This window comes from Poromitra crassiceps (genome assembly GCF_964638095.1).
Source record: "Poromitra crassiceps genome assembly, chromosome: 1".
Lineage (NCBI taxonomy): Eukaryota > Metazoa > Chordata > Actinopteri > Beryciformes > Melamphaidae > Poromitra > Poromitra crassiceps.
Window position 1 is genome coordinate 95,207,654 of NC_139623.1, and position 26,128 is coordinate 95,233,781.

Genomic DNA, 26,128 nt, shown 5'->3' on the forward strand with positions numbered 1-26,128 from the left:
ACTGGCTGACAAAAGGACAGAATACAGTGTGTTAGAGACTGGCTGACAAAAGAACAGAATACAGTGTGTTAGAGACTGGCTGACAAAAGGACAGAATACAGTGTGTTAGAGACTGGCTGACAAAAGAACAGAATACAGTGTGTTAGAGACTGTCTGACAAAAGGACAGAATACAGTGTGTTAGAGACTGTCTGACAAAAGGACAGAATACAGTGTGTTAGAGACTGGCTGACAAAAGGACAGAATACAGTGTGTTAGAGACTGGCTGACAAAAGGACAGAATACAGTGTGTTAGAGACTGGCTGACAAAAGGACAGAATACAGTGTGTTAGAGACTGGCTGACAAAAGGACAGAATACAGTGTGTTAGAGACTGCCTGACAAAAGGACTGTCTGACAAAAGGACAGAATACAGTGTGTTAGAGACTGTCTGACAAAAGGACAGAATACAGTGCGTTAGAGACTGTCTGACAAAAGGACAGAATACAGTGCGTTAGAGACTGTCTGACAAAATGACAGAATACAGTGCGTTAGAGACTGTCTGACAAAAGGACAGAATACAGTGCGTTAGAGACTGTCTGACAAAAGGACAGAATACAGTGCGTTAGAGACTGTCTGACAAAAGGACAGAATACAGTGCGTTAGAGACTGTCTGACAAAAGGACAGAATACAGTGCGTTAGAGACTGTCTGACAAAAGGACAGAATACAGTGCGTTAGAGACTGTCTGACAAAAGGACAGAATACAGTGCGTTAGAGACTGTCTGACAAAAGGACAGAATACAGTGTGTTAGAGACTGTCTGACAAAAGGACAGAATACAGTGTGTTAGAGACTGGCTGACAAAAGGACAGAATACAGTGCGTTAGAGACTGGCTGACAAAAGGACAGAATACAGTGTGTTAGAGACTGCCTGACAAAAGGACAGAATACAGTGTGTTAGAGACTGTCTGACAAAAGGACAGAATACAGTGTGTTAGAGACTGTCTGACAAAAGGACAGAATACAGTGCGTTAGAGACTGTCTGACAAAAGGACAGAATACAGTGCGTTAGAGACTGTCTGACAAAAGGACAGAATACAGTGTGTTAGAGATTGTCTGACAAAAGGACAGAATACAGTGTGTTAGAGACTGGCTGACAAAAGAACAGAATACAGTGTGTTAGAGACTGGCTGACAAAAGAACAGAATACAGTGTGTTAGAGACTGTCTGACAAAAGAACAGAATACAGTGTGTTAGAGACTGTCTGACAAAAGGACAGAATACAGTGTGTTAGAGACTGTCTGACAAAAGGACAGAATACAGTGTGTTAGAGACTGGCTGACAAAAGAACAGAATACAGTGTGTTAGAGACTGTCTGACAAAAGGACAGAATACAGTGTGTTAGAGACTGTCTGAGAAAAGGACAGAATACAGTGTGTTAGAGACTGGCTGACAAAAGGACAGAATACAGTGTGTTAGAGACTGGCTGACAAAAGAACAGAATACAGTGTGTTAGAGACTGGCTGACAAAAGAACAGAATACAGTGTGTTAGAGACTGTCTGACAAAAGAACAGAATACAGTGTGTTAGAGACTGTCTGACAAAAGAACAGAATACAGTGTGTTAGAGACTGGCTGACAAAAGGACAGAATACAGTGTGTTAGAGACTGGCTGACAAAAGAACAGAATACAGTGTGTTAGAGACTGTCTGACAAAAGGACAGAATACAGTGTGTTAGAGACTGGCTGACAAAAGGACAGAATACAGTGTGTTAGAGACTGTCTGACAAAAGGACAGAATACAGTGTGTTAGAGACTGTCTGACAAAAGGACAGAATACAGTGTGTTAGAGACTGTCTGACAAAAGGACAGAATACAGTGTGTTAGAGACTGTCTGACAAAAGGACAGAATACAGTGTGTTAGAGACTGGCTGACAAAAGGACAGAATACAGTGTGTTAGAGACTGGCTGACAAAAGGACAGAATACAGTGTGTTAGAGACTGGCTGACAAAAGGACAGAATACAGTGTGTTAGAGACTGTCTGACAAAAGGACAGAATACAGTGTGTTAGAGACTGGCTGACAAAAGGACAGAATACAGTGTGTTAGAGACTGTCTGACAAAAGGACAGAATACAGTGTGTTAGAGACTGGCTGACAAAAGAACAGAATACAGTGTGTTAGAGACTGTCTGACAAAAGGACAGAATACAGTGTGTTAGAGACTGTCTGACAAAAGGACAGAATACAGTGCGTTAGAGACTGGCTGACAAAAGGACAGAATACAGTGCGTTAGAGACTGGCTGACAAAAGGACAGAATACAGTGTGCTAGAGACTGGCTGACAAAAGAACAGAATACAGTGCGTTAGAGACTGTCTGACAAAAGGACAGGCAAGTCATTTAAGGTGCTTGATGCTTGACAGTGTCAAATCGTACAGCTCAGAGGCGTTCTGCACATCATAACTTACTGTGGCATGCGTCATTAGCCCAGTGCACGTGTGTCCACACTGACACACACATTATCCACACAATGCTGCACCGCGAGGGCTAGAAGAGGAGGCCTGCTAGTGGCTCTTTTAGAAACACTGTATGCTATGCAATCCTCCAGCCTTCGGACCACATCTGGTGCGACTGCATCGTTCTGCAACGGGAAAGGAGTCTGGCAAGGGACATATCTCAAGAACTGATGACGCACTGGAACGCCTGGTGCTTGAAGGCAAAGCAGAAGGAACCCGCTCCCGAGGCAGACAGAGGATAACCTAGTTTCGTAACATCAAGAAGTGGACCAGCCTCTGCTAGAGATGAAAGAGGTCTGACTGTCAACAGATCGCAGTGGAAGAAAGTGGTCGCCAAGCCTCTGGCAGAGTTTGGCACATGATGATGATGTGGACAAAACAACAAGACATTTGAGGACGTCATCTTGAGCTTTGGGAAACAGTGATTGACATTTGTCATCATTTTCTGACATTTTATAGACCAAACAACTCATCTGTTAATTGAGAAAATAATCGACAGATTAATCGACAATAAAAATAATCATTAGTTGCAGCCCTGACATTTTATTTCTGATGTATACTTTCCATCTATCCCTTTCTAACATTACACCAGTCTTGAATATTCTCTCACATGTTTCTGTCTTCGTCACATAGTTCCTCATGTCTGCTGCGCTCTTTGCGGGCGACGCCTGCAGGCAGACATGTTAGACCCTCCTGGTCCCGTGATGCGGTGTAACCTCAGAGATTCTGGATTATGCTTCATCACATTCCACCACGTAAAAGTTGAATGTCTGCTCTCTGAGCTTTTGAAGTCTGGAAAGGGATTAGAGTTTAATGATCACATTCATTGTTTAATGTAAACACAAAATTCAAGTAGGAGTTATGTATGGTATTTTGTACTATGCTATAAGAATAGCTGCTGTTTTTCTTGGATGATTTGATGATTTTCTTTAATGTTTTATATTTGGCTGTAAATGTCTGTGTACATGAAAGACGGAGAAAAAGAGAGAGAGAGAGAGAGAGAGAGAGAGAGAGAGACTATATACACAAGAGGGTGGGATGGAAAGGAAGAGGGATAAAAGAAGACTACAAAGACAGAGAGAAAGGGCGATGTGTTTGTGCAATTCTCTTCTCTCTCTCTCTCTCTCTCTCTCTCTCTCTCTCTCTCTCTCTCTCTCTCTCTTTGTGTTTTCAGTGAAGTTATGTGAGTTGCATGTCTACCGAACAGTGAACCAAAGCAGCCTTGCTCAGTCATATGACAGTCAGAGGTCAGAGGTCAGAGCGTAGTCAGGCGTAAGAAGGATCTGCTCTTGTACAACACGTGCACATTACACATTGGAGAATAAATAACCGACACTTGTTTCTGCATCATGAAACGGTAAAGTTATGACACCTACACCTTATCGTCATGGGAATGTTCTAAACGGGTTCAATACTGTCTGTCTTCCAAAGTCATTAGTCACTTCCTGTCTACCACTTAGCACTGAGGTCATCAATTATGAATTGAATAGATCGATTCTCTGCAAACTCGCTTCAATGTCAACCTTCTGAGATTGGTGATAGTTAGATGTGGACTTGTGAATCTTCTAATTTGGTCAAAGTCATAGATGGCCCTTCCAGATATTTGGACAGGTTTGTTTTGTTTAACCAAAACATAAAATATGGCATTGGCTTCATTTCTCAGACCTAGAGAATGAAAAGGCCCCCTGTAAACACATGCTTTAACCATTATGTGTCTTTGAAAGAAATGGTTGTTAGTGCCACCACTGCCATATCATCATATCAGTGCAATCTTGTTATGATGAGATGTGACACTTAGGGCAGGGGGTGATGATGATTTTACAGAGCTCAAATCTTTCAGACAGTGAAAGTGTTTTAATATGTGACATGGAAAAAGACAGGAATTCTGATTACAATAACTACCTACTATAGCAATTAGATTTCTGCAGAAAAGGACAGACATAACAACATACTCATAATGATGATGATGATGTACTAGCCCGTACTGAACTGTATACATCACCCATACAAGCCATCTGCATCCCCTTCAGAGATCTACAGTATGCATGTGATGCAATCCACACAGAACAGAAGACAAATCCCAATCCAGTTAAGGCAGCAGTTCACAACAGCACTCGTGACAGGAGTCTTGGTTGAGTCAGTTCTGATTCATTTACCCATTTATTTATTTATTTATTTATTTATTTATTTATTTATTTATTTATTTATTTATTTATTTATTTATTAATTCCTGCATTTGGTGTGGTGCGCATTCTTTTAAATAATAGACCATGAATGCAATGACCTAGGATCAGTTTGCCCTTTTAGATTTGGTTGTTGCAGGGCTTCTTAATGTGTGGAGCTGGCTAATTCACATTTGGTCATATGATGCATGACAAAATTGGCTTTATGAATGAGAGACTTTAAGACTATGAGAGGCTAGTATACTCAGTCCTGAAACACTGAATTTGTCATAAATCAAGAAAATCATATGGGGCCAACTGGCCTGGCACAAGCTGGCAGTAATCCAGATTCCCACCTGCTCTAGTCAGAGGTCTAACAAATACAAGCCCAGGAAGCAAGATTCCGTTCTCTAGGTGAGACACGGGATGACCACGCCCCAAACTCATTTGATTGGTCGCCGCAACTGCTTCTTCCTGAAAACGTGCGGCAAGTAAAAAAAAGATGTGATTATGATTAGGGTTAGGTTTTTATTTATTTATCACGACCATACCCAAACCCTAACCAAATTGTTGTACTTGCCTAACCCTAATGTTTTAAATTAACTCATTGAGTGCCAGCCACTTTTGGAGAACGGACGCTCCCAGTGCCAGAGTTTCAGAGCATTTTCAGTGATTTCTCGAGGCCCACAGAATATTGTGTGATATTACTATGTAAACACCGAACACGCACAAAGAACGATGAGACTCTCTTCTATCATCTGCAAAAAAAAGTTTATTGATCCCATTTTCCGTTCTTTAGTTATGAGCCGGAGAAGATAGGCTGTTTTGAGCAAAAAGACACTTTTCAAATTAGAAGCTGAGTTATTCCGCCTTTTGTGAAATGCAGCATTTCAAGCACATTCACTGAGTCTGAAGATAATATTTTCTGATGTAGTGATGTGGTGTAGTTGTGTGGTGCCTGCGTGCCCCACCCCCCTCTCCCCCCCTCAGCTGCAAACTCCTCCCCACACTACACAGCCTCACGCACCCAGTCTATTTTTCGGAGCGCTTCGTTTTTGTGCGCCGGGCGGCTCCCAGTGCGACAAGGAAATGCCAAACCGCACTGCAGGGAAAGGTTTGGCCCTTCGGCGTCGGGTGTTGCCTTTCTGGCGGCTAATCATGTGAAGAAACTATGCAGACAGACAGACAGAGGCAGAGGAGCTCAGTTGTGTGCGCGGATTGACTGATGTTCGCAGCCAACATCAGCTGCAAGTCAGAGCAGCATGAGCGGTTTCTCTTTGATCACGGGCGTTTTTCCTGCTGTTTTCGGACCTTCCTCTAATCTGGAGAGCACTGTCGCCACCTAATGGGTCGGTAAAATAGGTTACACACATTCAACATCCCCCAAAATTTTACAGGAGATATATTAGGCTTTGATCTACGTCCCACCGTCAAAAAACGCAATTGACGACAATCGGCGTCTTTGGCACTCTACGTTAGTATTCGAATTGACGACAACTGTCGTCATTGGCACTCAATGAGTTAAGAAAAAATGCTTGTTAAAAACATCGGAGGTTGGACTGGGAATCAAACCCCAGTCGTCAGATTGGAAGACAAGCACATTACACATTAAGACACCAACCAAAGCACAACCTGAGCTGAACTCCCCCCCAAACCTAATCTTAACCACATGTTTGGTGCAAATTTCCAGGAAGAAGCACCTACATGTAGGAATAAAAATCTCATGCCCAGGAGGCCTATTGGATACAATGATGACAGTTAAATGGATCCTAATATACAGGTTAGGTGAATTCCTGTTTACTTGCACTGCCATTACTGTACCTAATTCCTGTGAACGAATTTTTTATTTTTTATTTAACCTTTATTTAACCAGATAAAACATTTGAGATACAAGATCTCTTTTGCGAATGTGATCTGGCCAAGAAGGCAGCAATTACAAGCCAGGTTACAATCAACATAAATTACAGTAAATAAAAGGAAACATAAAAACAGGGCTATAAAGCTGAAACATTTCAAAAAGCAGGGACATCCAAATACATCATAAAATACCACATCCAAGGGTAATAAATAACACAAGATCAAGAACGTAAAAACATATGGCCTAAAAACAAGAATAACAGGTCAAAAAGGGCAAAGTAAACTAGACATTACTGCAGGAGCAGCTTGCAGTAAGAACTTCAGATAAAGCATGTTTAAAACTGGACAGAGGAATGGAAGAGACCAGTTTCAAACGGGACTGCAGGTCGTTCCACGACCAGGGACCAAAGTAAGAGAGACTCTTTTTTCCACATTCTGTTCGCATCATTGGCACTTTGAATTTCAACCAGCTATTTGATCTTAAATTATGGGAGTTGTTTATCGCTACAAACGTAGAGCAGATATATGAGGGTAGTTTGCCCAGGATGGCCTTGTATATGAACATGTACCAATGTCGCATTCTGCGCAGGGCAAGGGAGGACCATCCAACCAGGTCGTACAAGGTGCAATGATGAGTCCTGTAACCTGAGTTTGTGATATATCTCAGAGCGGCATGGTAAAGGGGGTCCAGTTTTGACAAGGAAGTAGGGCTAGAAAGACTGTAAACAACATCACCATAGTCTAGCTGAGACATAAAAAGGCTTTCCACCAGGCGTTTACGGGCAGACAAGGAGAAACAGGCTTTAAGTCTATACAAGAAACTGAGAGTAAATTTAAGCTTCTTAGACAAAGTGGAAATATGCAATTTAAAGTTAAGTTGATTATCAAACCAGAAACCCAAGTATTTATAAGACTCAATGAACTCAATGGGTGCACCATCAAGTGTACATAGAGGAGGCGAGGAGGGCACAGTGTTACCATGTGCGAACAGCATGGCTTTGGTTTTGCTCGCATTTAGGAGAAGTTTAGAGTCAATTAAGGCATGTTGGAGGATGGAGAAATCGGCTTGGAGGTAATGATGTATGGGTTAAAATCCCCACATTATTTCCTGCAATCCTTTCATTCCAGTTTGTGCTGATTTTGCTCATTTGTTTCCAAGGTGCTGGCAAAAACTGATGGATGGAGGGCTTGCATACATTAGCCTAGCGCTTATAGATTTCAGTTAGCATCCTATCTATCTACTCATTAATGACTCAGACACAACTCTAACTAGAACCAGCAGGATTCTCTGTCTCTAACAACTGTCCGAGTGGATGATCATAAAATGTCATGGCAAAATCCATAGTCCTCTTTCGCCCCTGAGCTTCTGAGCCATATGAGATGCTCAGCGGCCTCCCTCCCTCTTCTCTGGAAGAGCAGTGGACTGAGGCCAAGCTGAGTACAAGCCTGTTAGAAGCCTGTCTTCTCTCTCATATCCTGTGAGATCCAGCCGGCCTCTGCCATGTGATTCATAGAGGGGTGTTCGCTACTGACATGTGTTTGACTTAAAGCTGTAGGCAAGATCGTTATGGAAAAATACACCTGTCACATCAGCCTAAATCACAAGGTCCCCCCATCCCCCCCAACTGTAGATTCACCCTATTGGCCCAAATGAAATTCAGGTGTTGGGTATGGACACGTCTGAAGTGATTTGGATAAAAGCGTCTGCCAAATGACGTAATGTAATGTAATGTAAAAGTGATGATTGGAAACTTGACAACAAAAGAGTATAAAGCATCACAACAAGTGTGTGGTTTAATTTTCGAACAAATACGTTTTCAAACAGTTTCCTCTTGCTGCCATATGGATCTGCTGACGTGCTTAAAGTTTGAAAACCAAGTGCAACTTGGTTTGGTCTTTTTGCTTTGACATACAGTAATGTGTCAGAGTTATAGAGAACTCTGCTTTCATGTAGTTTAGCTTTTAGTATGGTAAACAGTATAAATAAATAATATGTAATCAGTAGCGGCTCCAGCCAATTGTGGCTGGGGGGGCTAAGGGGGGGCTTAAATATTTACAGCAGGGGCTAACTTTTTCTACATAAATAGACAGTGGTTCTCTTCTCAACCTGTGGTACAGGTACCACTGGTGGTACGCGGGGGCCCCTCCCTCTCATACATTCATATGGTGGTAATTTCTCAGGTACTTGTGTAAAAAAGTTGAGAACCACTAACATAAGAAATAATAATAATATGATTGATAGGGTGTGAATTAGGCTCTAATATTAGACAAGGAGGGCCCACTGCTTTTCCTTTGAGAGCCAAATCCCCAACCCAACATTATGCATGTAAGTGCTTCAATGAGCTGAAGACTGACTGTGTATTTAGCCCTATGTCACACTGTATGTTGAGACTGATGAGTCCAGTTACACAAGGCTATATGCAGCACACGCATTTAGATGGTAAATCAAGCAAAGCCCAGCAAGTTGGGCGGAGCCAGGCATGAAATCAACAGGGCAGAGGTGTTTACAGCATTCAATATCAAGCCAGAGGACAAACAAGTATGAGGAAAAGTTCATAATTGAAGTGGAAAACCACAAAATAATATATGACACAACACATCCTTTTTACAAGGACAACACCAAGCAAGCCCACCCCTCCTCTGCTTCTCCAGTTGGGAACAATGATCTTCTGCCTGTTTGTTGTTGTATTTATCCAACATACAAATTGTCTCGCTCGATTTCACCGTGAGAACCTGTCGGTCTCATCACTCCAGCTGTCTGGTGGAGCGGAGCCGCGACGTGCTCTGCACGCAGCCGGTTAGTGTTGGCGGAGCACAGAGCACGGAGTGAAACCGGAGAACAGCTGCAACGCAACGCAAATGCAACCAGTGCAATCCCGGCGTTATGTTCACATTCACACCACACGCATGAGCACGGCGGCCAAAAAACACAACAGCACAGTAGGCAACGCAGTCTTAACAAAGCCATTATGTATATATCAAATATAAATTCAATGCCCTGGGCTGGCAGGCAGCCTACCTGTTAATGCGCTCGATCCTAGAACCTGTGCTGTCCACTCCAGTCCAGTCCGTGTACAAAGCAAAATAAAGTATCTCCTTTGTGATAGCCATCAACATAAACGCTTGATCAATATAAAGGCGCGCGATACTAACGCTAGACGCTTGTTTTATGTCCATTTTCCGTAGATATTGACATGGAAGTTTAACTTCCGCGGTTACTTGAGAGACGCTTTGCCTTGGAGATGGAACAGGCCACTTTGAGCAGAGCAGAGGGGAGGTCCTTCTATCACACCATGCAATAATACGCGCCAGTATGGGGAGAACCCCTCTATAGAAAATGGGCCGGCCCGGTGCAGACAGCCACTGATGCTGTGTTCAAGGATGCTGGGAATTTTCACTTCTATGATGTATTAGCCTAGTTTAGTGTTATAAATTGTTTTTCTCCAAAGAAATTTCCAGGGGGGGCTTAGGGGGGGCTTGGCTAATTTCAGGGGGGGCTGAAGCCCCCCCTAGCCCCCCCCTGGCGCCGCGCATGTATGTAATGGCAGTTGATGGTTTCGTTTTTCCAAATGCCTGGAAAGTGTCATACTATGGCAAACAGTAATTTATAAGCTGTGAATGTGTGGCAGCGAATACCTGGTCCTGTAACACAAAAGGCCTCATTACTGTACATCATGCTGTAATGTACTGTGCTGGACTATTCACCTTTTCCCTGGACTTACGTTTCCCATGATTCTCAGCGGTAGCCGGTTGTCGACTTCCTGTTTACATTTTTTTCACTAGCAAGGAGGTGCGTGCCGCTGTCAAAGAGTGGGAACGTATGGCTTATTTGATCCGAAATGGCTAAAAAATGTATATGGTTGCATAGCGGCCACTTTTATTCTGAAGGCTAAACATCCAACCCGGAACTCTTATATTTGGTAATTGAATGGAGCTTTAGCGGTCTCTCTCTTTCAACATTCAAGATATTGTCACTCCGTTGTACAAATATGCACGTGTGAAATTATTGTGCTGTGGGGCTCCATTATAAGACATAGGTAGGTACAAAGTCACAACAATTATTATGATTATTTGCAGTCGCTTTCGCTATAGCCTCCCCTCCCTACCGTGAGAAGATTCTGGCGGCGCAGGTCTCCATTGTGGGATTGCGATGAGCGGCGCTTAGCGGCAGTGCCCTTGGAAAATAGTTTCCAACAATCCAACTTGCCATTTTCAGCATGTAGCAATGAGCTAGCGTTTCTGGCGTTAGCTTGCTAGCTAGTTAGCATTGTTGTTTTCACTGAGGCGGCAGGGCACTATTTACAGCAACACACAGGGAGGAGGGAGCGAAAGCCGCTCTGATTGACATGTTCGGAGCCAATGACAGAGCTTGTAATAAGCGGGGAGCGGACATCCGGCCGGGACTGAAACAGTCGCTCCAATGGGGAGCAGCTGTAGAGCAGGGGAGGGCTTATCCCAGTTAGTGTCCTCTAGAGAGAGAGTGGCGTCAGCGGAGGACCAAAATGCAAGAATCATTAGCCAATGAACAGCCAGGAATGGGTCTCGCGCTACTTTTGCATGCTAAAATAAAGCCGATAATGTACAATTTGATTCATTTCAAGGGATGAAAAACCCTTTCAAAGTACAACGCTGTCTATTTTGTTGCAACTCGACAGTGCTGTTTTTTTTACTGAAGAGTTCCACTTTCTACTTCCTGGAAAAAAACTGGTCCATTGGAGTGAATGGAGATGTCAGAACTCTTCTATTATACGGCTCTGATCCCAGTAGCCTGTTTCCGTGCAGCCAGACGACTCTCACGGAAGGGAGAGGAGGCTGGCCAGCGAGACTACTTTCGCTATGAACGGTCCTGGGCGGAAACAGGCAACCGGCAGCTGGAAACGGAGGGAGGGTGTCATGGAAGTGCCCACTGTCTCACCATGAAACTCATGAATAGGCTAGATGTTACATCTACTCTTCTCAACCTGTGGCTCTGTTAAACCAGTCAGTGGTCGTGAAATCAATCCTGAAATGCTTCAGAAAGTGACACCTTGACATAACATTCAAGTGTCTCTTTAATTATACATAAGCTAAGCCCTAATTTGAATTGGTTATGTAAAAGTTGGCATTGAAATACCAGTCGTCAGTAGATGGATAGTAGACGGATATGTACTGTAAGTAGGTGTTGATGGTGGTAAACAACATGAACAGATGTGATAACAGAAATAAATGGGTAAACCCAAGAAGGACCTGGAGCACACGATTCACTGAATAAATTTAATTCACTAGGTGCAGACCAACGTTTCGACGCGACAGCGTCTTCATCAGAGTCAAACAGTAATGGCAAAAGACAAGTTGTTTAAATAAGCCTCCTCAGTACACAACACAGTTTGTTATTGGTTGTTCAGGGTGGGGGGCTGGTCTATCAATGAGCCAATAGGGTGATGACAGCACTCTAAAGAGGGATAGGCATTACAGCCAGCCCATACATGAATAATATACAATGATAGGTAATAGAAGGTAGAAAAATAGAAACAAGCAAAAAACAACAATTCCTCTCACACAATAAGGTCAAGATTACAAAAAGCATGAGAGGCTATCATTAAGTCTGTTTGGTTCCACTGTGTTGAGGGTATAACTCCAATACGAGGGATCAGCTGAGCAGCATTTTGGTAAACAAACCGCATCACTGGGTGGCAACGGCAATGGAACCCTATGGAGCCCAAGTGGCACGAGGCTTGAATGTCTGACTCTAGCCAGTTAACTCTGTTTACATTTACAACTGTGACAGTTCACACAAGTTTAACACAACATGCATATATTATACATCAAACTCTTGAGCTACTTCTGCTCTCACTCAGAATGTCAAAATATAAGCGATGTCATGTATAGTTTTTCAGATATTAACGTTTGTTTGGCACAACTCATACTATTAACTGCCGCGGGTTCCGCATTTCTGGGTGTCAAGTGACGTCAGATGACAGTGTCGCCCCCTCTCTGTGAGGGAGAGACCTTTTCTATTCCGCAGAATTTCAAAGTGGCAGCAGAGCCATGTTGGGCTTGAGCATAGTGTCTTACTATTACATAGTCTAAATTGTTGTTGCGGATGGCAGCCTTGTGTTCTGCAATGCGGGGGGGGGGGGGGGGGGGGGGGTCATGGTACTGTGTACCAATCTGTCTTTGAGTGACCGTGCTCTCCTGAAAGCAATGAGGGGGGTTCAACACACAAGGATTTCATTGTTGGATCACTCTGTAGCACGTGCCAATGTTAATTAATTATCTGTTTAATTTCTCCGACCGATGGGACAGAATTCCGTGGTGAAACAGAGGCGTGATGGGGTAGGGGTAGAGCGTCTTAATTTGTCCAGGAGGCAGGCTCTAGATAGCCCTCTGGTAGGCTGTCCCGATGTCCGCCTCGGCATAGCCCCTGTCCAGGAAGTGCTGTGACATTTCTACCGCCTTGTGTGTAAATTCTTCCTCCATACTGCAGTTTCTTTTGAGTCTTAGAAATTGTCCAATTGGAATGTTTCTGATGAGTTGTTTTGGGTGATGGCTGTCGGCTCTCAGTAGAGTGTTTCTACTGAGTGGTTTGCGGTAGATCGTGCTCTACAAACCCCCATGTCCGTTTTTGTAGATGGTCAGATCTAGAAAATGTATTTTATCGCTGGAGTGTTCCGCTGTGAACCGTAGATGTTATGTGGTTGAATTGATATAATCCCCAAAGTCATTTAGTTCAACAGTGGAACCAGTCCAGACAAACAGAATGTCATCAATGTATATTTTCCAGAGTGTGATGTTAGAGAGGAATTGATCGTTGGCTGCATTATGAATACATGTCTCTTCCCATAGCAAGACAGGCATATGACGGTGCAAAGGTGCTTCCCATGCTGACCCCTCTTTTTTGCAGAAAATAGGAACCTGCATACTGAAAATAGGTTTTAGACAGGACTATTTCTGTGAGGGTCAACAAAAAATCATTGAGTGGTAATATCCCGGTGGGACGAGTTTCCAGATAATGTAACACTGCCTGAACGCCTACATCATGGGGGATGCAGGGGCCGGTTGCACCAACTGGTCTTACACTGGTCTTAAGCTAAGTTGGTCGTAACTTTACGACCTAACAGCTACGCCGGTTGCACCAAGACGGCTTAAGCCTTATTTTCACTACGACCAGGCGTAACTCCTACGCCTGGTCAGGAGGAGGCGTAGAGCCTGCCTGTAACAGCAACCCGATCTCCAAAAAAATTGTAAAATAGCAACGTTTGTGGACAAACGTTGGTATTTTACAATTTCGGCTAAGAAATTGTAAAATGGTAACGTATGTGTCTACAGCGGTGGGCGTGGTTTGGGCGTGTTTTACGGAGATTTTCTGTTTCTAACCCCTCCCCCTACTCTAATCCTAACCCTAAAATCTCAGAACGTTACTATTTTACAATTTTCGAGCCAAAATTGTAAAATAGCAACGTTGGTCCATAACGTTGGTATTATACAATTTTCTGTGAGACTGTGTTGGTAACAGAGATCTCCGCGGAGACCTTTTTGACCGTCATCGTCGTAACACCGCCAGTTCGCCGTCTTTGAAAGCACGACATTAGATTATAACTAACTAGTTGTGTGGCTTAGCCTTCCAAAATGTTGCCGTTAATTTTTTAGAATGTAATACATAGAATTGGGAATGGGAACGTTACATTCAATTTCATTCAGACTGTCTTTCTGGCTCAATCGCCGCCATTTTTCCCCCGGAGCGAGGGAGGGTGAGAGGAGGGAGGGTGTTTTACAGTAGTGGCTGAGAGAGCGTAGTGGCACATTGCTCCAAGCAGGTCGCAAGGCACATTTTTTGCAACATCATCCGATCAGGGTGCATTCCCTGGCAATTCACATGGACGCGCATTGCTACGACCAGCATAGTTAAGACCAGACGTAAGCCGTGTTGGTGCAACAGGCGTAAATCCATGGTCTTAACTAAGACCGACGTAGGAGTTACGACCAGGCATAGTTAAGACCAGTTGGTGCAACCGGCCCCAGGTGTACAGGCTTTGAACATCACATGTTACCAGCAAAAAATCTTTGTCACTATTGAACGACTCTAATAGCTTCAAAACGTCTGTCGTGTCTCCTAAGTAGGAGGGAAGGTTTGGGACAGCTTTTTTCAAGAAGAAGTCAAGATACTGTGAAAGGGCTTCTGTGAGGCAGCCAATACTAAAACTCACCTGTTCAACACAGCCTTCGGCAACTAGTCTCTTCTGTTCTTTGTTGTTCTTTGTTATCTTCTATGTGTGTCCGTCATCTTTTTGTACTTTTGTAAAGCGGCCTTGGGTTCCTTGAAAGGCGCTATATAAATCCAATCTATTATTATTATTATTATTAATACTGGAAACAATAGGTTGGAGGGGTGGATTGACAGATTTGTGGATTTTAGGAAGCCCATAGAACACAGGACAGATTGGGTGTTGTATGGACAGAAACTCTTTTTCTTTTTCTGTAATCCAGCCTCTGGAAAATGCTGACTCGACGACCAATTATGTCGAGTCTTGGCAGTCTTGGTCTCTGAGTTGGGATTTAATGCTCTCATCATATTGATCAAAGTTCATAACTACTATAGTACATAACTACCCCTTATCAGCAGAGCGAATGTCCTTTCTTTTTTCCAGTTCATTTAGGCATTTCAATTCCATATTTGAGATGAACAGATGTGATTTGGCCTACAGGAGAGACAGGCCCCGTGAAAGCAGAGATAGTGCTGTCTTTGTGTGTAATTGAATGAGAAGTCACTGCCAGCAGGCGTGTAACGCAGGAACATTAGAACTGTGTTTGTGAAAGCACAAAGGAGGCAGGAGCATCATGCCATCTCTATGTGCTGCTGTCGCATTCACAGTCTGCACTAACTGCATATAGGCAATATAGGAATCCTATAGGTTGGCATGAGAAGTAAAGGTTAAATTTGTACATACATGCTGATGTGTGTGTGCGTGTGTGTGTGTGTGTGTGTGTGTGTGTGTGTGTGTGTGTTTAGCATATGGTTCTGAACCTAGTCTATCTACAAAACATAACCATAGTCTTTTTTTTGTACAATATGTGAAAATATCATGTCAAGGAAGTGCACACATGAAAAATATGAAGCTTGACTTTCATATTCAGTGTCATAAAAATGTCACACCTTAAGAAAGGCGTTTACACGTTTTCCCCTTACACATAAGTGAAGAAGGCTTTTCTGTGCGTCAGTGTTTTTTTCCCTGTGGTCAGCTGCCTCCTTCTCCGTGATAGGAATGCTGAAATCCTCGCCTGGCTGTTTGATGTTGCTCTAGTCTGTGATGATGGCCGCTGCTGCACTTCACTGCACAGCTGACATCTTCCTCCCCTCTCTCTCTTTCTTCCTCTTCTCCTTTCATCCCCATCATTCTGCACCATCGCCTGGAAGCCTGGGAATCAGTTCGGGGGGATTTGGGATTTTGAACTGGACAACTCAGATGAGACATGTTTGCGTTAGACAGCCTTCATGTTTGCGAGTGTCAGACTTCAGTCTTCATGGACTCATCCTTTTTCCCTAGGATCAGTCGTAGTTGGCAGTTACTTATTGTGACAATGTCGATGTCCAACTTATTAATTAAACTTGTGTCTAGGGGCATATTATCACCATTGACCATGGTAACATGAATTGACAAAGATTACAAGAAGACTAGGCTGTTTGACTGTTGAAAGTAGCTGAATTACCTGGCCATAGCACAGGCTGTCGGCCACTAGCAGACCGTTCCTACTCCTAGTAGCTTGGTCCCGCTCGACGCGGGCCAGCTCTGTCATCTGGGAGATGTGAGAGCCATCCAGGCCTCACTCGTTCAGGTGTGCCCCGCCAAAAGGCAGGACTAAAAGATAAGTTGTATAGTGTCCAGGTAGCTCCTAGCTAGTCTGACATTCTTCTCGTGGACCCCTGTCCGCCTCACACCGGAACTACTTCCTTCTGGAAGCAAGAGACCTCTTAAAGGTACAGGATCACATGTCCATCCTAGAATTCAGCACTATTCAACGAGTAAACAGCCAGAAATACATAGGTAAACATGATCATATTTGAGTTGAAGGGAATACTGCCTACTGATTGTAACATTATGAAGAATGTGTCAAAAATGACTCTGTTAAGCTCTTTTACTTATGCTTAGGCTGGACTAGAATGACAACAGTAAGAGAAAGGATTCTGTTTGATGCATGTTTTGGTGGTGTGGGAATAGACTTGAAACATGATAATAATTATCATGTGGGGGTGGGATATTAGTTATTATTATTATTATCTATGAGAATGCATTTCTTCATTGTTGAATGATAGCATTATTTGACTTGTAATCAATTATTTGTTCATTAGCCTAACAGACAGCCCCTCACTTCTAGTTTCTGATTTCTGTGTGGTGCTGATGGACAGCTCCCTGGTTTCCATAAAGGAGAAACTCCCCCTATATATAACTTTTTGAATGAGTGAGATGGCTCTCTCAGATCAAAAGTTACGAGTATTTGAATCTGTTGTGTGCTTAATAGTAATACGTGAGAAAAATGGCTTTACACATTCCACAACGTTGTAGTTTCTACAGTGGCGTTCCACCAAAACCATAAATCTAAATACTTTCCCCTTTGTTTTATGAAAATAATTATTCACCATGATGTACTACAGAGATGAAAGTAACCAAATCTCTCAAAATCTCAAAATACCTGCAAAACTCATTTTAAACCTTCTTTTGTTCATTGCCAGCAATGTGCAGAAGCGACATGTGAAGGGTTTCTGCAGGCCACCACACACATATAGTTTCCATTATAACATTTGTTATAACTAGCGGATCAATTGTACAGTACAGTATGTGATGAAGGGGAGATTATGAAAATGAATGCTTCCATGTTTTCAATGATAGAGTTTAAGAGAATTGTGAGGAGAAAACGTCCCATCATCATCATTATGTGAAATGTAACAAACTGGTTATTACATAGATTACCAGTGTTGGGCAAGTTACTTTCAAAATGTAATATACTACATATTACTAGTTACTTTCATTTGAAAGTAATAAGTTACTTTACAATATTACTGTCTGTGTAGAGTAACTCGTTACTTATTACACTACTTTTGCATTACTTTCACCAAAATAACAGCAGCAGCAGAATGACATCACTGCCCCGGACCATCCTGAAAAATAATTTCAACCACCTTGAAATCAGTGTAAACAATCCAAAATTCTAAATGTGATCCTTTTCCTTTGTTATTGTCATCTGTAGTGGTTATTTGCATAAAAACACCCAGTTTGATTAGGAAATGATTGTATCTTTTTTAAATATGTGCTTTGATTAAAAAAAAAATGTAACTCAATTTGTAACTTGAGTTACTTGACAAAGTAACTGGTATAATATTACTGAAATCCTATAAGTAATAAGTTATATTACTGAGTTACTGCTAAAAGTAATATATTACATGTAATATGTTACTTTTGTAATGAGTTACCCCCAACACTGTAGATTACTACTACTGTTTCTACTGGAGCCTCCCATTAGATTACTACTACTGTTTCTACTGGAGCCTCCCTTTCTATTTAGATTACTACTACTGTTTCTACTGGAGCCTCTCTTTCTATTTACTACTACTGTATCTACTGTTTCTACTGGAGCCTCCCTTTCTATTTGAGTGCATCTCCTTGACAGATTTATCTCCTTTGCTGTTTAAAGCCTTGAGTCATTTTTGAAAGGCGTGACCAGCTTCAAAATACCAGAGTCAAAGCTGAAAGGCGTGACCAGCTTCAAAATACCAGACTAAAAGGTGCCAATCAGATATGGAAACAGAAGCCTGAAAAGCCACATACTTCACCATGTAAAAGCATTATGCAGTGGGCGGGGCGGGGTGGTTTTACAGATTCAAGATTCAAGATTTTTATTGTCACTCCGTAGTACAAGTATCACGTACTACTACTACTAAGTATCTTCTTGTGCTGTAGGCACAAGAACATAGTGCAAAAAATAAAAGATAAATAAATAAAAACAAGAGCCAACAAGCAATAAAGCAGTAAGACACGCCACAGACAGTGGCGTATTCACTGCCCATATGTGCAAATGGCATGAACATACTTTAAACATTTTGTGCGATTTGTGCGTGCTCTTGGGACCCTGTATCTCCTCCCTGAGGGTAGCAGGGAGAACAGACTGTTGTGGGGGTGGTTTGTGTCTTTGAGGATCTTCAGGGACCTCCTGAGGCACCGCTGGTTGTACAGATCTTGCAGTTCTGGCAGCTCACATCCTGTTACGTGCTGGGCCGCGCGCCTCACCCTTCTTAGCGCCCTGCGGTCCATGGTGGTGCAGTTCCCGTACCAGGTGGTGAAGCAGCCAGTCAGCAGGCTTTCAATGGTGCCTCTGTAGAAGTCCCTGAGGATTTTTGGCCTTAGCCCGAATTTCTTCAGGTGCCTGAGTCCGTGTAGTCGCTGTTGGGCTTTTTTGACAACAGTGGCGGTGTGGTTGGCCCATGTCAGGTCCTGGTGGTATCTTTCATGATGTCCTCATGTTCCCTATATCAGTGTGTTGTGCTCATCACTAGAAGAGTATGGGCTCTATTCTCCCACAGGCCATCGGCGCTATTACGGGCCTTAACCGCAAAAAAACGTGCCTTGCGCCTGTTTCGGCAAGATAGCAATAGGCTTTAGGCTGCCAAATGCGCTTTAGGCCGAATGGGCGTGGCGCAGTCCCAAAGTGGGCGTGTCGGCGCTAAATACCAGCCTAGTCATATCTTGGGAGCTGGCCTACATTTAGCGCTTTGCGCTTTTCAAAAGCAGGCCTATTCTTTGCCTTCACTGCTTCTTCTCTGTCACCCTTCTCTCTCTCTCTCTCTGAGTTCCCAGCATGCATTGTGTTTCTTCATTTCGCTACTAAATAGCCACCAAATGAGCCAAAATAGATATAAAAGGTAGTTCTAAATTAATGTGTAATGGTAACACAGCCTGCCATTGTCAACATTTCAATATTGGACCAAATAAAACCTCGAAATGAAAACACCACCCTATGTGAAACATATATGTCCTCCTGGGCATATATATACCCCTTGTCGAGTTAACGTGATTTAGAGAAGTAACAGCGGAACGCGCTTCGGAACGCGCTTCTAATGGCATCTGCTATACTGTGATGTCCGTCCAATAACTTGGCCCTATTTCACATTTAGTTTTACAATAAAAACACATTTATGCAATGACTTGACATAATGTAGGGTATATTTATGTGCATCATCCTTCCTGCAGCAGGCGAGAGAAAATGATATCTTTCTGGACAAACTTTCACCAATCTAATAGGCTATATTTTTCTAGCTGATGCATAGAACATTATTTTCACTTTGATCTTGCTATAGTGTAGCGTATTTACATGCTTGCAGTATTGAAACTGCAGTTAGATTGGTTTGAGAAGCATAATAATATGGAATAATAGCCTATAATGCAGACAGACAGGCTGGATGAAGGGAGGGGGGGGGGGGGGCAGAGCGTTTGGCTTTCGTCTGGTTTTGCGGGATCACTGGAATTGGAGCTAAAAAGGCAAGCGTGCGATTCGTTTATTGCACTTATCCAATGAGCATGACGGTGCATAATTTTACGCCTAAAAGGCGTGGTTGTAATGCTTTGGGCTGCATCTAGCGCCAGCACGACGATATCAAGTGCGCCTTTCCACGCCCACTGCTTTGATCTGCGCCTGCCGCTCGGCCTAGAAACTGCGCCGATGCAACGATAGGGGCCTATATGCTCAGTCTTAGCTTGAGGGTATAGCAGGTCCTAGGAGTATGTTTGTGTGCATGTGCAGTTGCTTTTGTGTGTGTGTGTGTGTGTGTGTGTGTGTGCGTGTGTGCACGCGCGCGCGAGCGCGCGCGTGTGTGTGTGTGTGTGCGTGCATGCGTGTGTGTGCGCATGCGCATGCGCACGTGCGCGCGTGTAGCATGCATGTGTGTGAGTGTGCGCACGTGCGTGCAGGAGTGTGGATCTAGGGGGAGCTCAGACAAAGAGGTCTCATTCAGCCCGGCCACAGTGACTTCCCCCGGGAGGAAAGAGAGGCAGACATGATCTCTCATATGACTCCTCCCTCCATGGATGCCTATTGATCTGCTCTTGATCTTCTTGTCTCCAATAAGCCCCATCCCCTTCTTTATCATTCTCTCTTCATCTCTCAGCCTGCTCCGTGCTCCTCTTATCCATTGAATGACTCTCCCTTCTCATTCATGGTGTCTCTTCTCCTCTCTCTCTCTCTGCAGATACATTTCTCTCTCTGATCCTTTTCTTTCTCCCTCGTCCTCATCAATCAGTCATCCCCTCTCTCTCTCTCTCTCACACACACACACACACACACACACACACACACACACACACACACACACACACACACACACACACACACACACACACACACACACACATTTGAAATATTTATTTATGTCCACATAAATACAAGTATACAAAGGACATAAACAGTAATAGTGCAGTCAAATGCTGGGAGTCAGTCAGTTACATGAGTGCCCAGACGGCAACCACAATAATGCATACACACAAGAAACACACAGGATGATAACATGACAGGTTGATATATACAGTTATACTGTAATGCAAGGTAGCGGTCAGTATCCACTTCATGGGTACAAAAAGCAGCGCCTCCTCCATATTGAGCGGCTGCCGATAATAGTAGATATACTATACACACACACACACACACACACACACACACACACACACACACACACACACACACACACACACACACACAGTTTCTCTCTTTGTTTTTCATGCTCTCTCCTCGCACCCCCACTCTCTCAGTTTTTTCTCTGTGTTCAAGGCCGCAGAATAATCCTCCGTGTCTTCTGTCTTGGCCTCAGCACTGCTGGCTTTAAACAGCATGGGCTCTATTCTCCCACAGGCCATCGGCGCTATTACGGGCCTTAACCGCAAAAAAACGTGCCTTGCGCCTGTTTCGGCAAGATAGCAATAGGCTTTAGGCTGCCAAATGCGCTTTAGGCCGAATGGGCGTGGCGCAGTCCCAAAGTGGGCGTGTCGGCGCTAAATACCAGCCTAGTCATATCTTGGGAGCTGGCCTACATTTAGCGCTTTGCGCTTTTGAAAAGCAGGCCTATTCTTTGCCTTCACTGCTTCTTCTCTGTCACCCTTCTCTCTCTCTCTCTCTGAGTTCCCAGCATGCATTGTGTTTCTTCATTTCGCTACTAAATAGCCACCAAATGAGCCAAAATAGATATAAAAGGTAGTTCTAAATTAATGTGTAATGGTAACACAGCCTGCCATTGTCAACATTTCAATATTGGACCAAATAAAACCTCGAAATGAAAACACCACCCTATGTGAAACATATATGTCCTCCTGGGCATATATATACCCCTTGTCGAGTTAACGTGATTTAGAGAAGTAACAGCGGAACGCGCTTCGAATGGCATCTGCTATACTGTGATGTCCGTCCAATAACTTGGCCCTATTTCACATTTAGTTTTACACATTTATGCAATGACTTGACATAATGTAGGGTATATTTATGTGCATCATCCTTCCTGCAGCAGGCGAGAGAAAATGATATCTTTCTGGACAAACTTTCACCAATCTAATAGGCTATATTTTTCTAGCTGATGCATAGAACATTATTTTCACTTTGATCTTGCTATAGTGTAGCGTATTTACATGCTTGCAGTATTGAAACTGCAGTTAGATTGGTTTGAGAAGCATAATAATATGGAATAATAGCCTATAATGCAGTCAGACAGACAGACTGGATGAAGGGAGGGGGGGGGGCAGAGCGTTTGGCTTTCGTCTGGTTTTGCGGGATCACTGGAATTGGAGCTAAAAAGGCAAGCGTGCGATTCGTTTATTGCACTTATCCAATGAGCATGACGGTGCATAATTTTACGCCTAAAAGGCGTGGTTGTAATGCTTTGGGCTGCATCTAGCGCCAGCACGACGATATCAAGTGCGCCTTTCCACGCCCACTGCTTTGATCTGCGCCTGCCGCTCGGCCTAGAAACTGCGCCGATGCAACGATAGGGGCCCATGACTCTCCATTTCCAGGCCTACAGACCAAGTCCAGAATTCCCTGACCTGCAACCATCAACCTCTGTACTACAGTAGAACGTGTATTACAGATATTACAGTCATCTTTCGGACACACTTAGAGAGTTCAAGCTTTCAGAAAGCTTCCCTTTACAGTTACCATAACCAAATTACACAGTGTTTTGTACAGCAACTGAATAACTTCAGTCAGATCTGCAAAAGCTGGACTGAATCTGCACTGTAACTGTGTCATTATTGTGGTTCGAGGATAGATATCTTTCTGCCCCATTTATGGCAATTACACTACTCAGATAATGACACTGTACATTTAGCCAGCAAAGAAATCTGCATTAATGTGTGCATCATTATATTATGAGGATTAGAGGTGGTCCTAATAGTCTAAGTCACAGCAGATTGGCTTTCAGAAGGCATCGCTGTAGAGTTGACTTACAAATGGACTACTTGTTTCATCTTTAAAAGCTGTGCTGAATCTTTATGTCATTATGTCACGATAATTGGTTGAATTGTGTTAATGGGCAAATGTGAAAAACAAACAAAAAAACAACGTTGATATTATGCTTTCAGAGAGCATCAGAATATGAACAGTGAACAAAATGGCAGATTCGTTGTGTTACGAACATATTGCCTCCCTGACTTCCTGCCTCTCAGAATATTTTAGATGCTTGCATCAATGGGCTTCACCTGCAGGAGATGTATGATATCTTATGATGGTGATGATGCTTCACCTGCAGGAGATGTATGATATCTTGTGATGGTGATGATGACTCACATGATCTACCCTCAGTAATCTGCTCCCAGGGTCAGGCTGCTTTGTCTGTCAATGACGTGTGTGTGTGTGTGTGTGTGTGTGTGTGTGTGTGTGTGTGTGTGTGTGTGTGTGTGTATGTGTGTGTGTGTGTGTGTGTGTGTGTATGTGTATGTGTATGTGTGTGTGTGTGTGTGTGTGTGTGTGTGTGTGTGTGTGTGTGTGTGTGTGTGTGTGTGTGCGTTAGGGCATTCACGACTAGTGAATTTTACTAGTCGACTAGTCGTCGCTATTTGTCGCTATTTACACGGCATACATGGACTATCATATCCCATATCCCCCACAAAGAACATCAAAACACAACAAAACAAAACAAGAAAACTGCATAAGATACACAATAATCCAAGAACAAACAAGACTATTGGACAAACAACCAAACAAAAACAATGCATTCAGCTCCTATCCTGATAAGCCTAATGACACTGGGGTAAAAAGTTCTTAAAGTCAAACTCTGTATGTGGTTGCCATATTTTGGGGATGTCTAAGAATCTGCCTTTGCTCTTGTAGTAAATGTTATCCAACGTATGGTAGCTTGAGAGTTAATTCCACCAGTGAACTACAGCTGGGCGATTGGATGCTTTCCAATTTAAAGCTATGCATTTCCTAGCTGCCAACAGGGCAAGATCTATGTATTTACCTTCGACTGGCCCAGGTCACTAGTCGACTACTAAGCACAGTGTCGACTAGTGGTTTTACTAGTCGACTAGTCTGTGAATGCCCTAGTGTGCGTGCGTGTGCGCACGGGAGCATGTGTTTTTCTAATGGTTTTTCTCAATGGTAGTGTCATGTGATCACCATATTACAGCTGTTCAGCCCAGGCTTCATACACGAAAGTGGGTCATATTACATAATAAACACATAAGATAAATCCATGTTAGTTTTTATTGATGAGCAGATGAACATTTAAACAACACAGAAAGCAAGCCAGATGATCTAGAAATCTTCCACAAAGCAATAAGCATACATGTATTGTTTTTATCATCTAACAGGGATGTTTCCATCCTCAGACATCAGTTATTTATTAAGGTCAACTCTTCACAAATCCATATATACATATATATATATATATATATATAAAGTGTATATACACATATTTATATCTGTCTGTCTGTCTGTCTGTCTGCCTATCTGTCTTCTAAGCACACACCGTAGCTCTGATTGCACTGAAAACTTGCATGGAGGTGGGTTATGGTCTGGGGAAGGTCATGGGCAGGTTGGAAAGTCCTGGAACCACCTGGAAAGTCCTGGAAAACACCTCATGCCCACACCTCGGATTGGGCTGAAATTTTACATGGTGGGGGTAATGATCTGGGGAAGGTTATGGGCATGTCATCAAGTCATGGGACCACCTGAAAAGTCCTGGAAAATCCTGGAAAACACCTGGAAAACACCTCACACCCACACCCCAGGACGGATTGGGCTGAATGCATATTGTGGGGTTATGGTCTGGGGAAGGTTATGGGCGCATCATTAAGTCCTGGAACCACCTGGAAAGTCCTGGAAAACACCTCACGCCCACACCCCAGGTGGGATTGGGCTGAAAATTTGCATGGCGGTGGGTTATGATCCAGGGAAGGTCAAGAACCACCTGGAAGGTCCTGGAAAATCCTGGAAACCACCTTACACCCACACCCCAGGTTGGATTGGGCTGAACATTTGCATGGTGGTGGGTTATGACCTTGTTATGACCTGGGGATGGTCATAGGCAGGTTGTGTACTCATGGAAACCATCTGGACACCACTATAATTTCCGGCCAAGCCAAAGGCGCAGTCGTATTGCTTTGTGCCGATTTAACCTGGGCCACGTCAGGTACATTGCTAGTATGTCTGTTCTGGTCTACTGTAGAACATGGTGGTGCAACATGGCGGCCTCCATAGAAGGGGACCTGCTCCCTATGTAAATATAAAATATTAAGGTGACAAAAACACAACAATTCTTATTTTCATGGGATTATACACTAATTAAAACATACTTACATACTTGTGAATATTATATTCCATTTCTGCCAAGCCTGTTCCACTAGATGCCACTAAATTCTACACACTGGACCTTTATGTTAAGACTTTTAGATTGCTTAATATAAGAAAAACGACATGTATAATCTTTACACAGAAAGTTTCTTTGGAAGGGTGATCCTTAAATCCTTAAAATACTATTAATGTTGTTGATGATGAATGAAATAACAATGTTTATACGCATGCAGATGAGCATACAGTATTGTTGTAGTTTCACAGCCTGTATTTTCTTTCTGCAGGTGATTGAGTCCCTGGGCATCATGATCTACAAGGCTCTGGACTACGGGCTGAAGGAGAACGAGGAGAGGGAGCTCAGCCCTCCTCTGGAGCAGCTGATCGACCTCATGACGAACATGGGCGAGGCGGAGAGAGACGCCTGCCCTGACGAAGGCTACGAGGCCACCGAGGAGGAGGAGGAGGCCGAGGACCACCCGGTGAACCTCTGCAGCTTCCGCGGCTACAGGGACATACTCCAGGTAGGCAGCCCCATGGTCTTTGTGATCTGGCTCATGATGGAAACATTGGGTGTGTTTCGGTGTGTTTGCCAAGTTGCCTTGAACTTTTAAGTTTAACTGCACAGTGCCTTCAAATTAAAAGTTTTATGCTGATTATTATGGATCCCGCTGGCCTTGGGGGCAGAACATGCCCCTGCCTACACAGCACTGAAGCGCCGGGATTAGCCTGGAGCGAGCCAATACGCCCCAGTCATATTTTTGACAGCTGAGCTCAGGCTCACACACAGCGCAAATCTCACTCTGCATCCACACATCA

The 26,128-nt window shown here is 43.4% G+C and overlaps 1 protein-coding gene across 1 annotated transcript in view; it reads left to right on the plus strand.

Moving 5' to 3' along the window:
• spire1b (spire-type actin nucleation factor 1b) overlaps positions 1–26,128 on the plus strand; it is a gene marked incomplete at its 5' end in the record, with an annotated part of 82,399 nt that overhangs the window by 16,983 nt on the left and 39,288 nt on the right. The window contains one exon of the mRNA XM_083663345.1: positions 25,597–25,833. Coding sequence (XP_083519471.1) covers positions 25,597–25,833 — 237 coding nt within the window. The remainder of the gene's footprint in view (positions 1–25,596; positions 25,834–26,128) is intronic.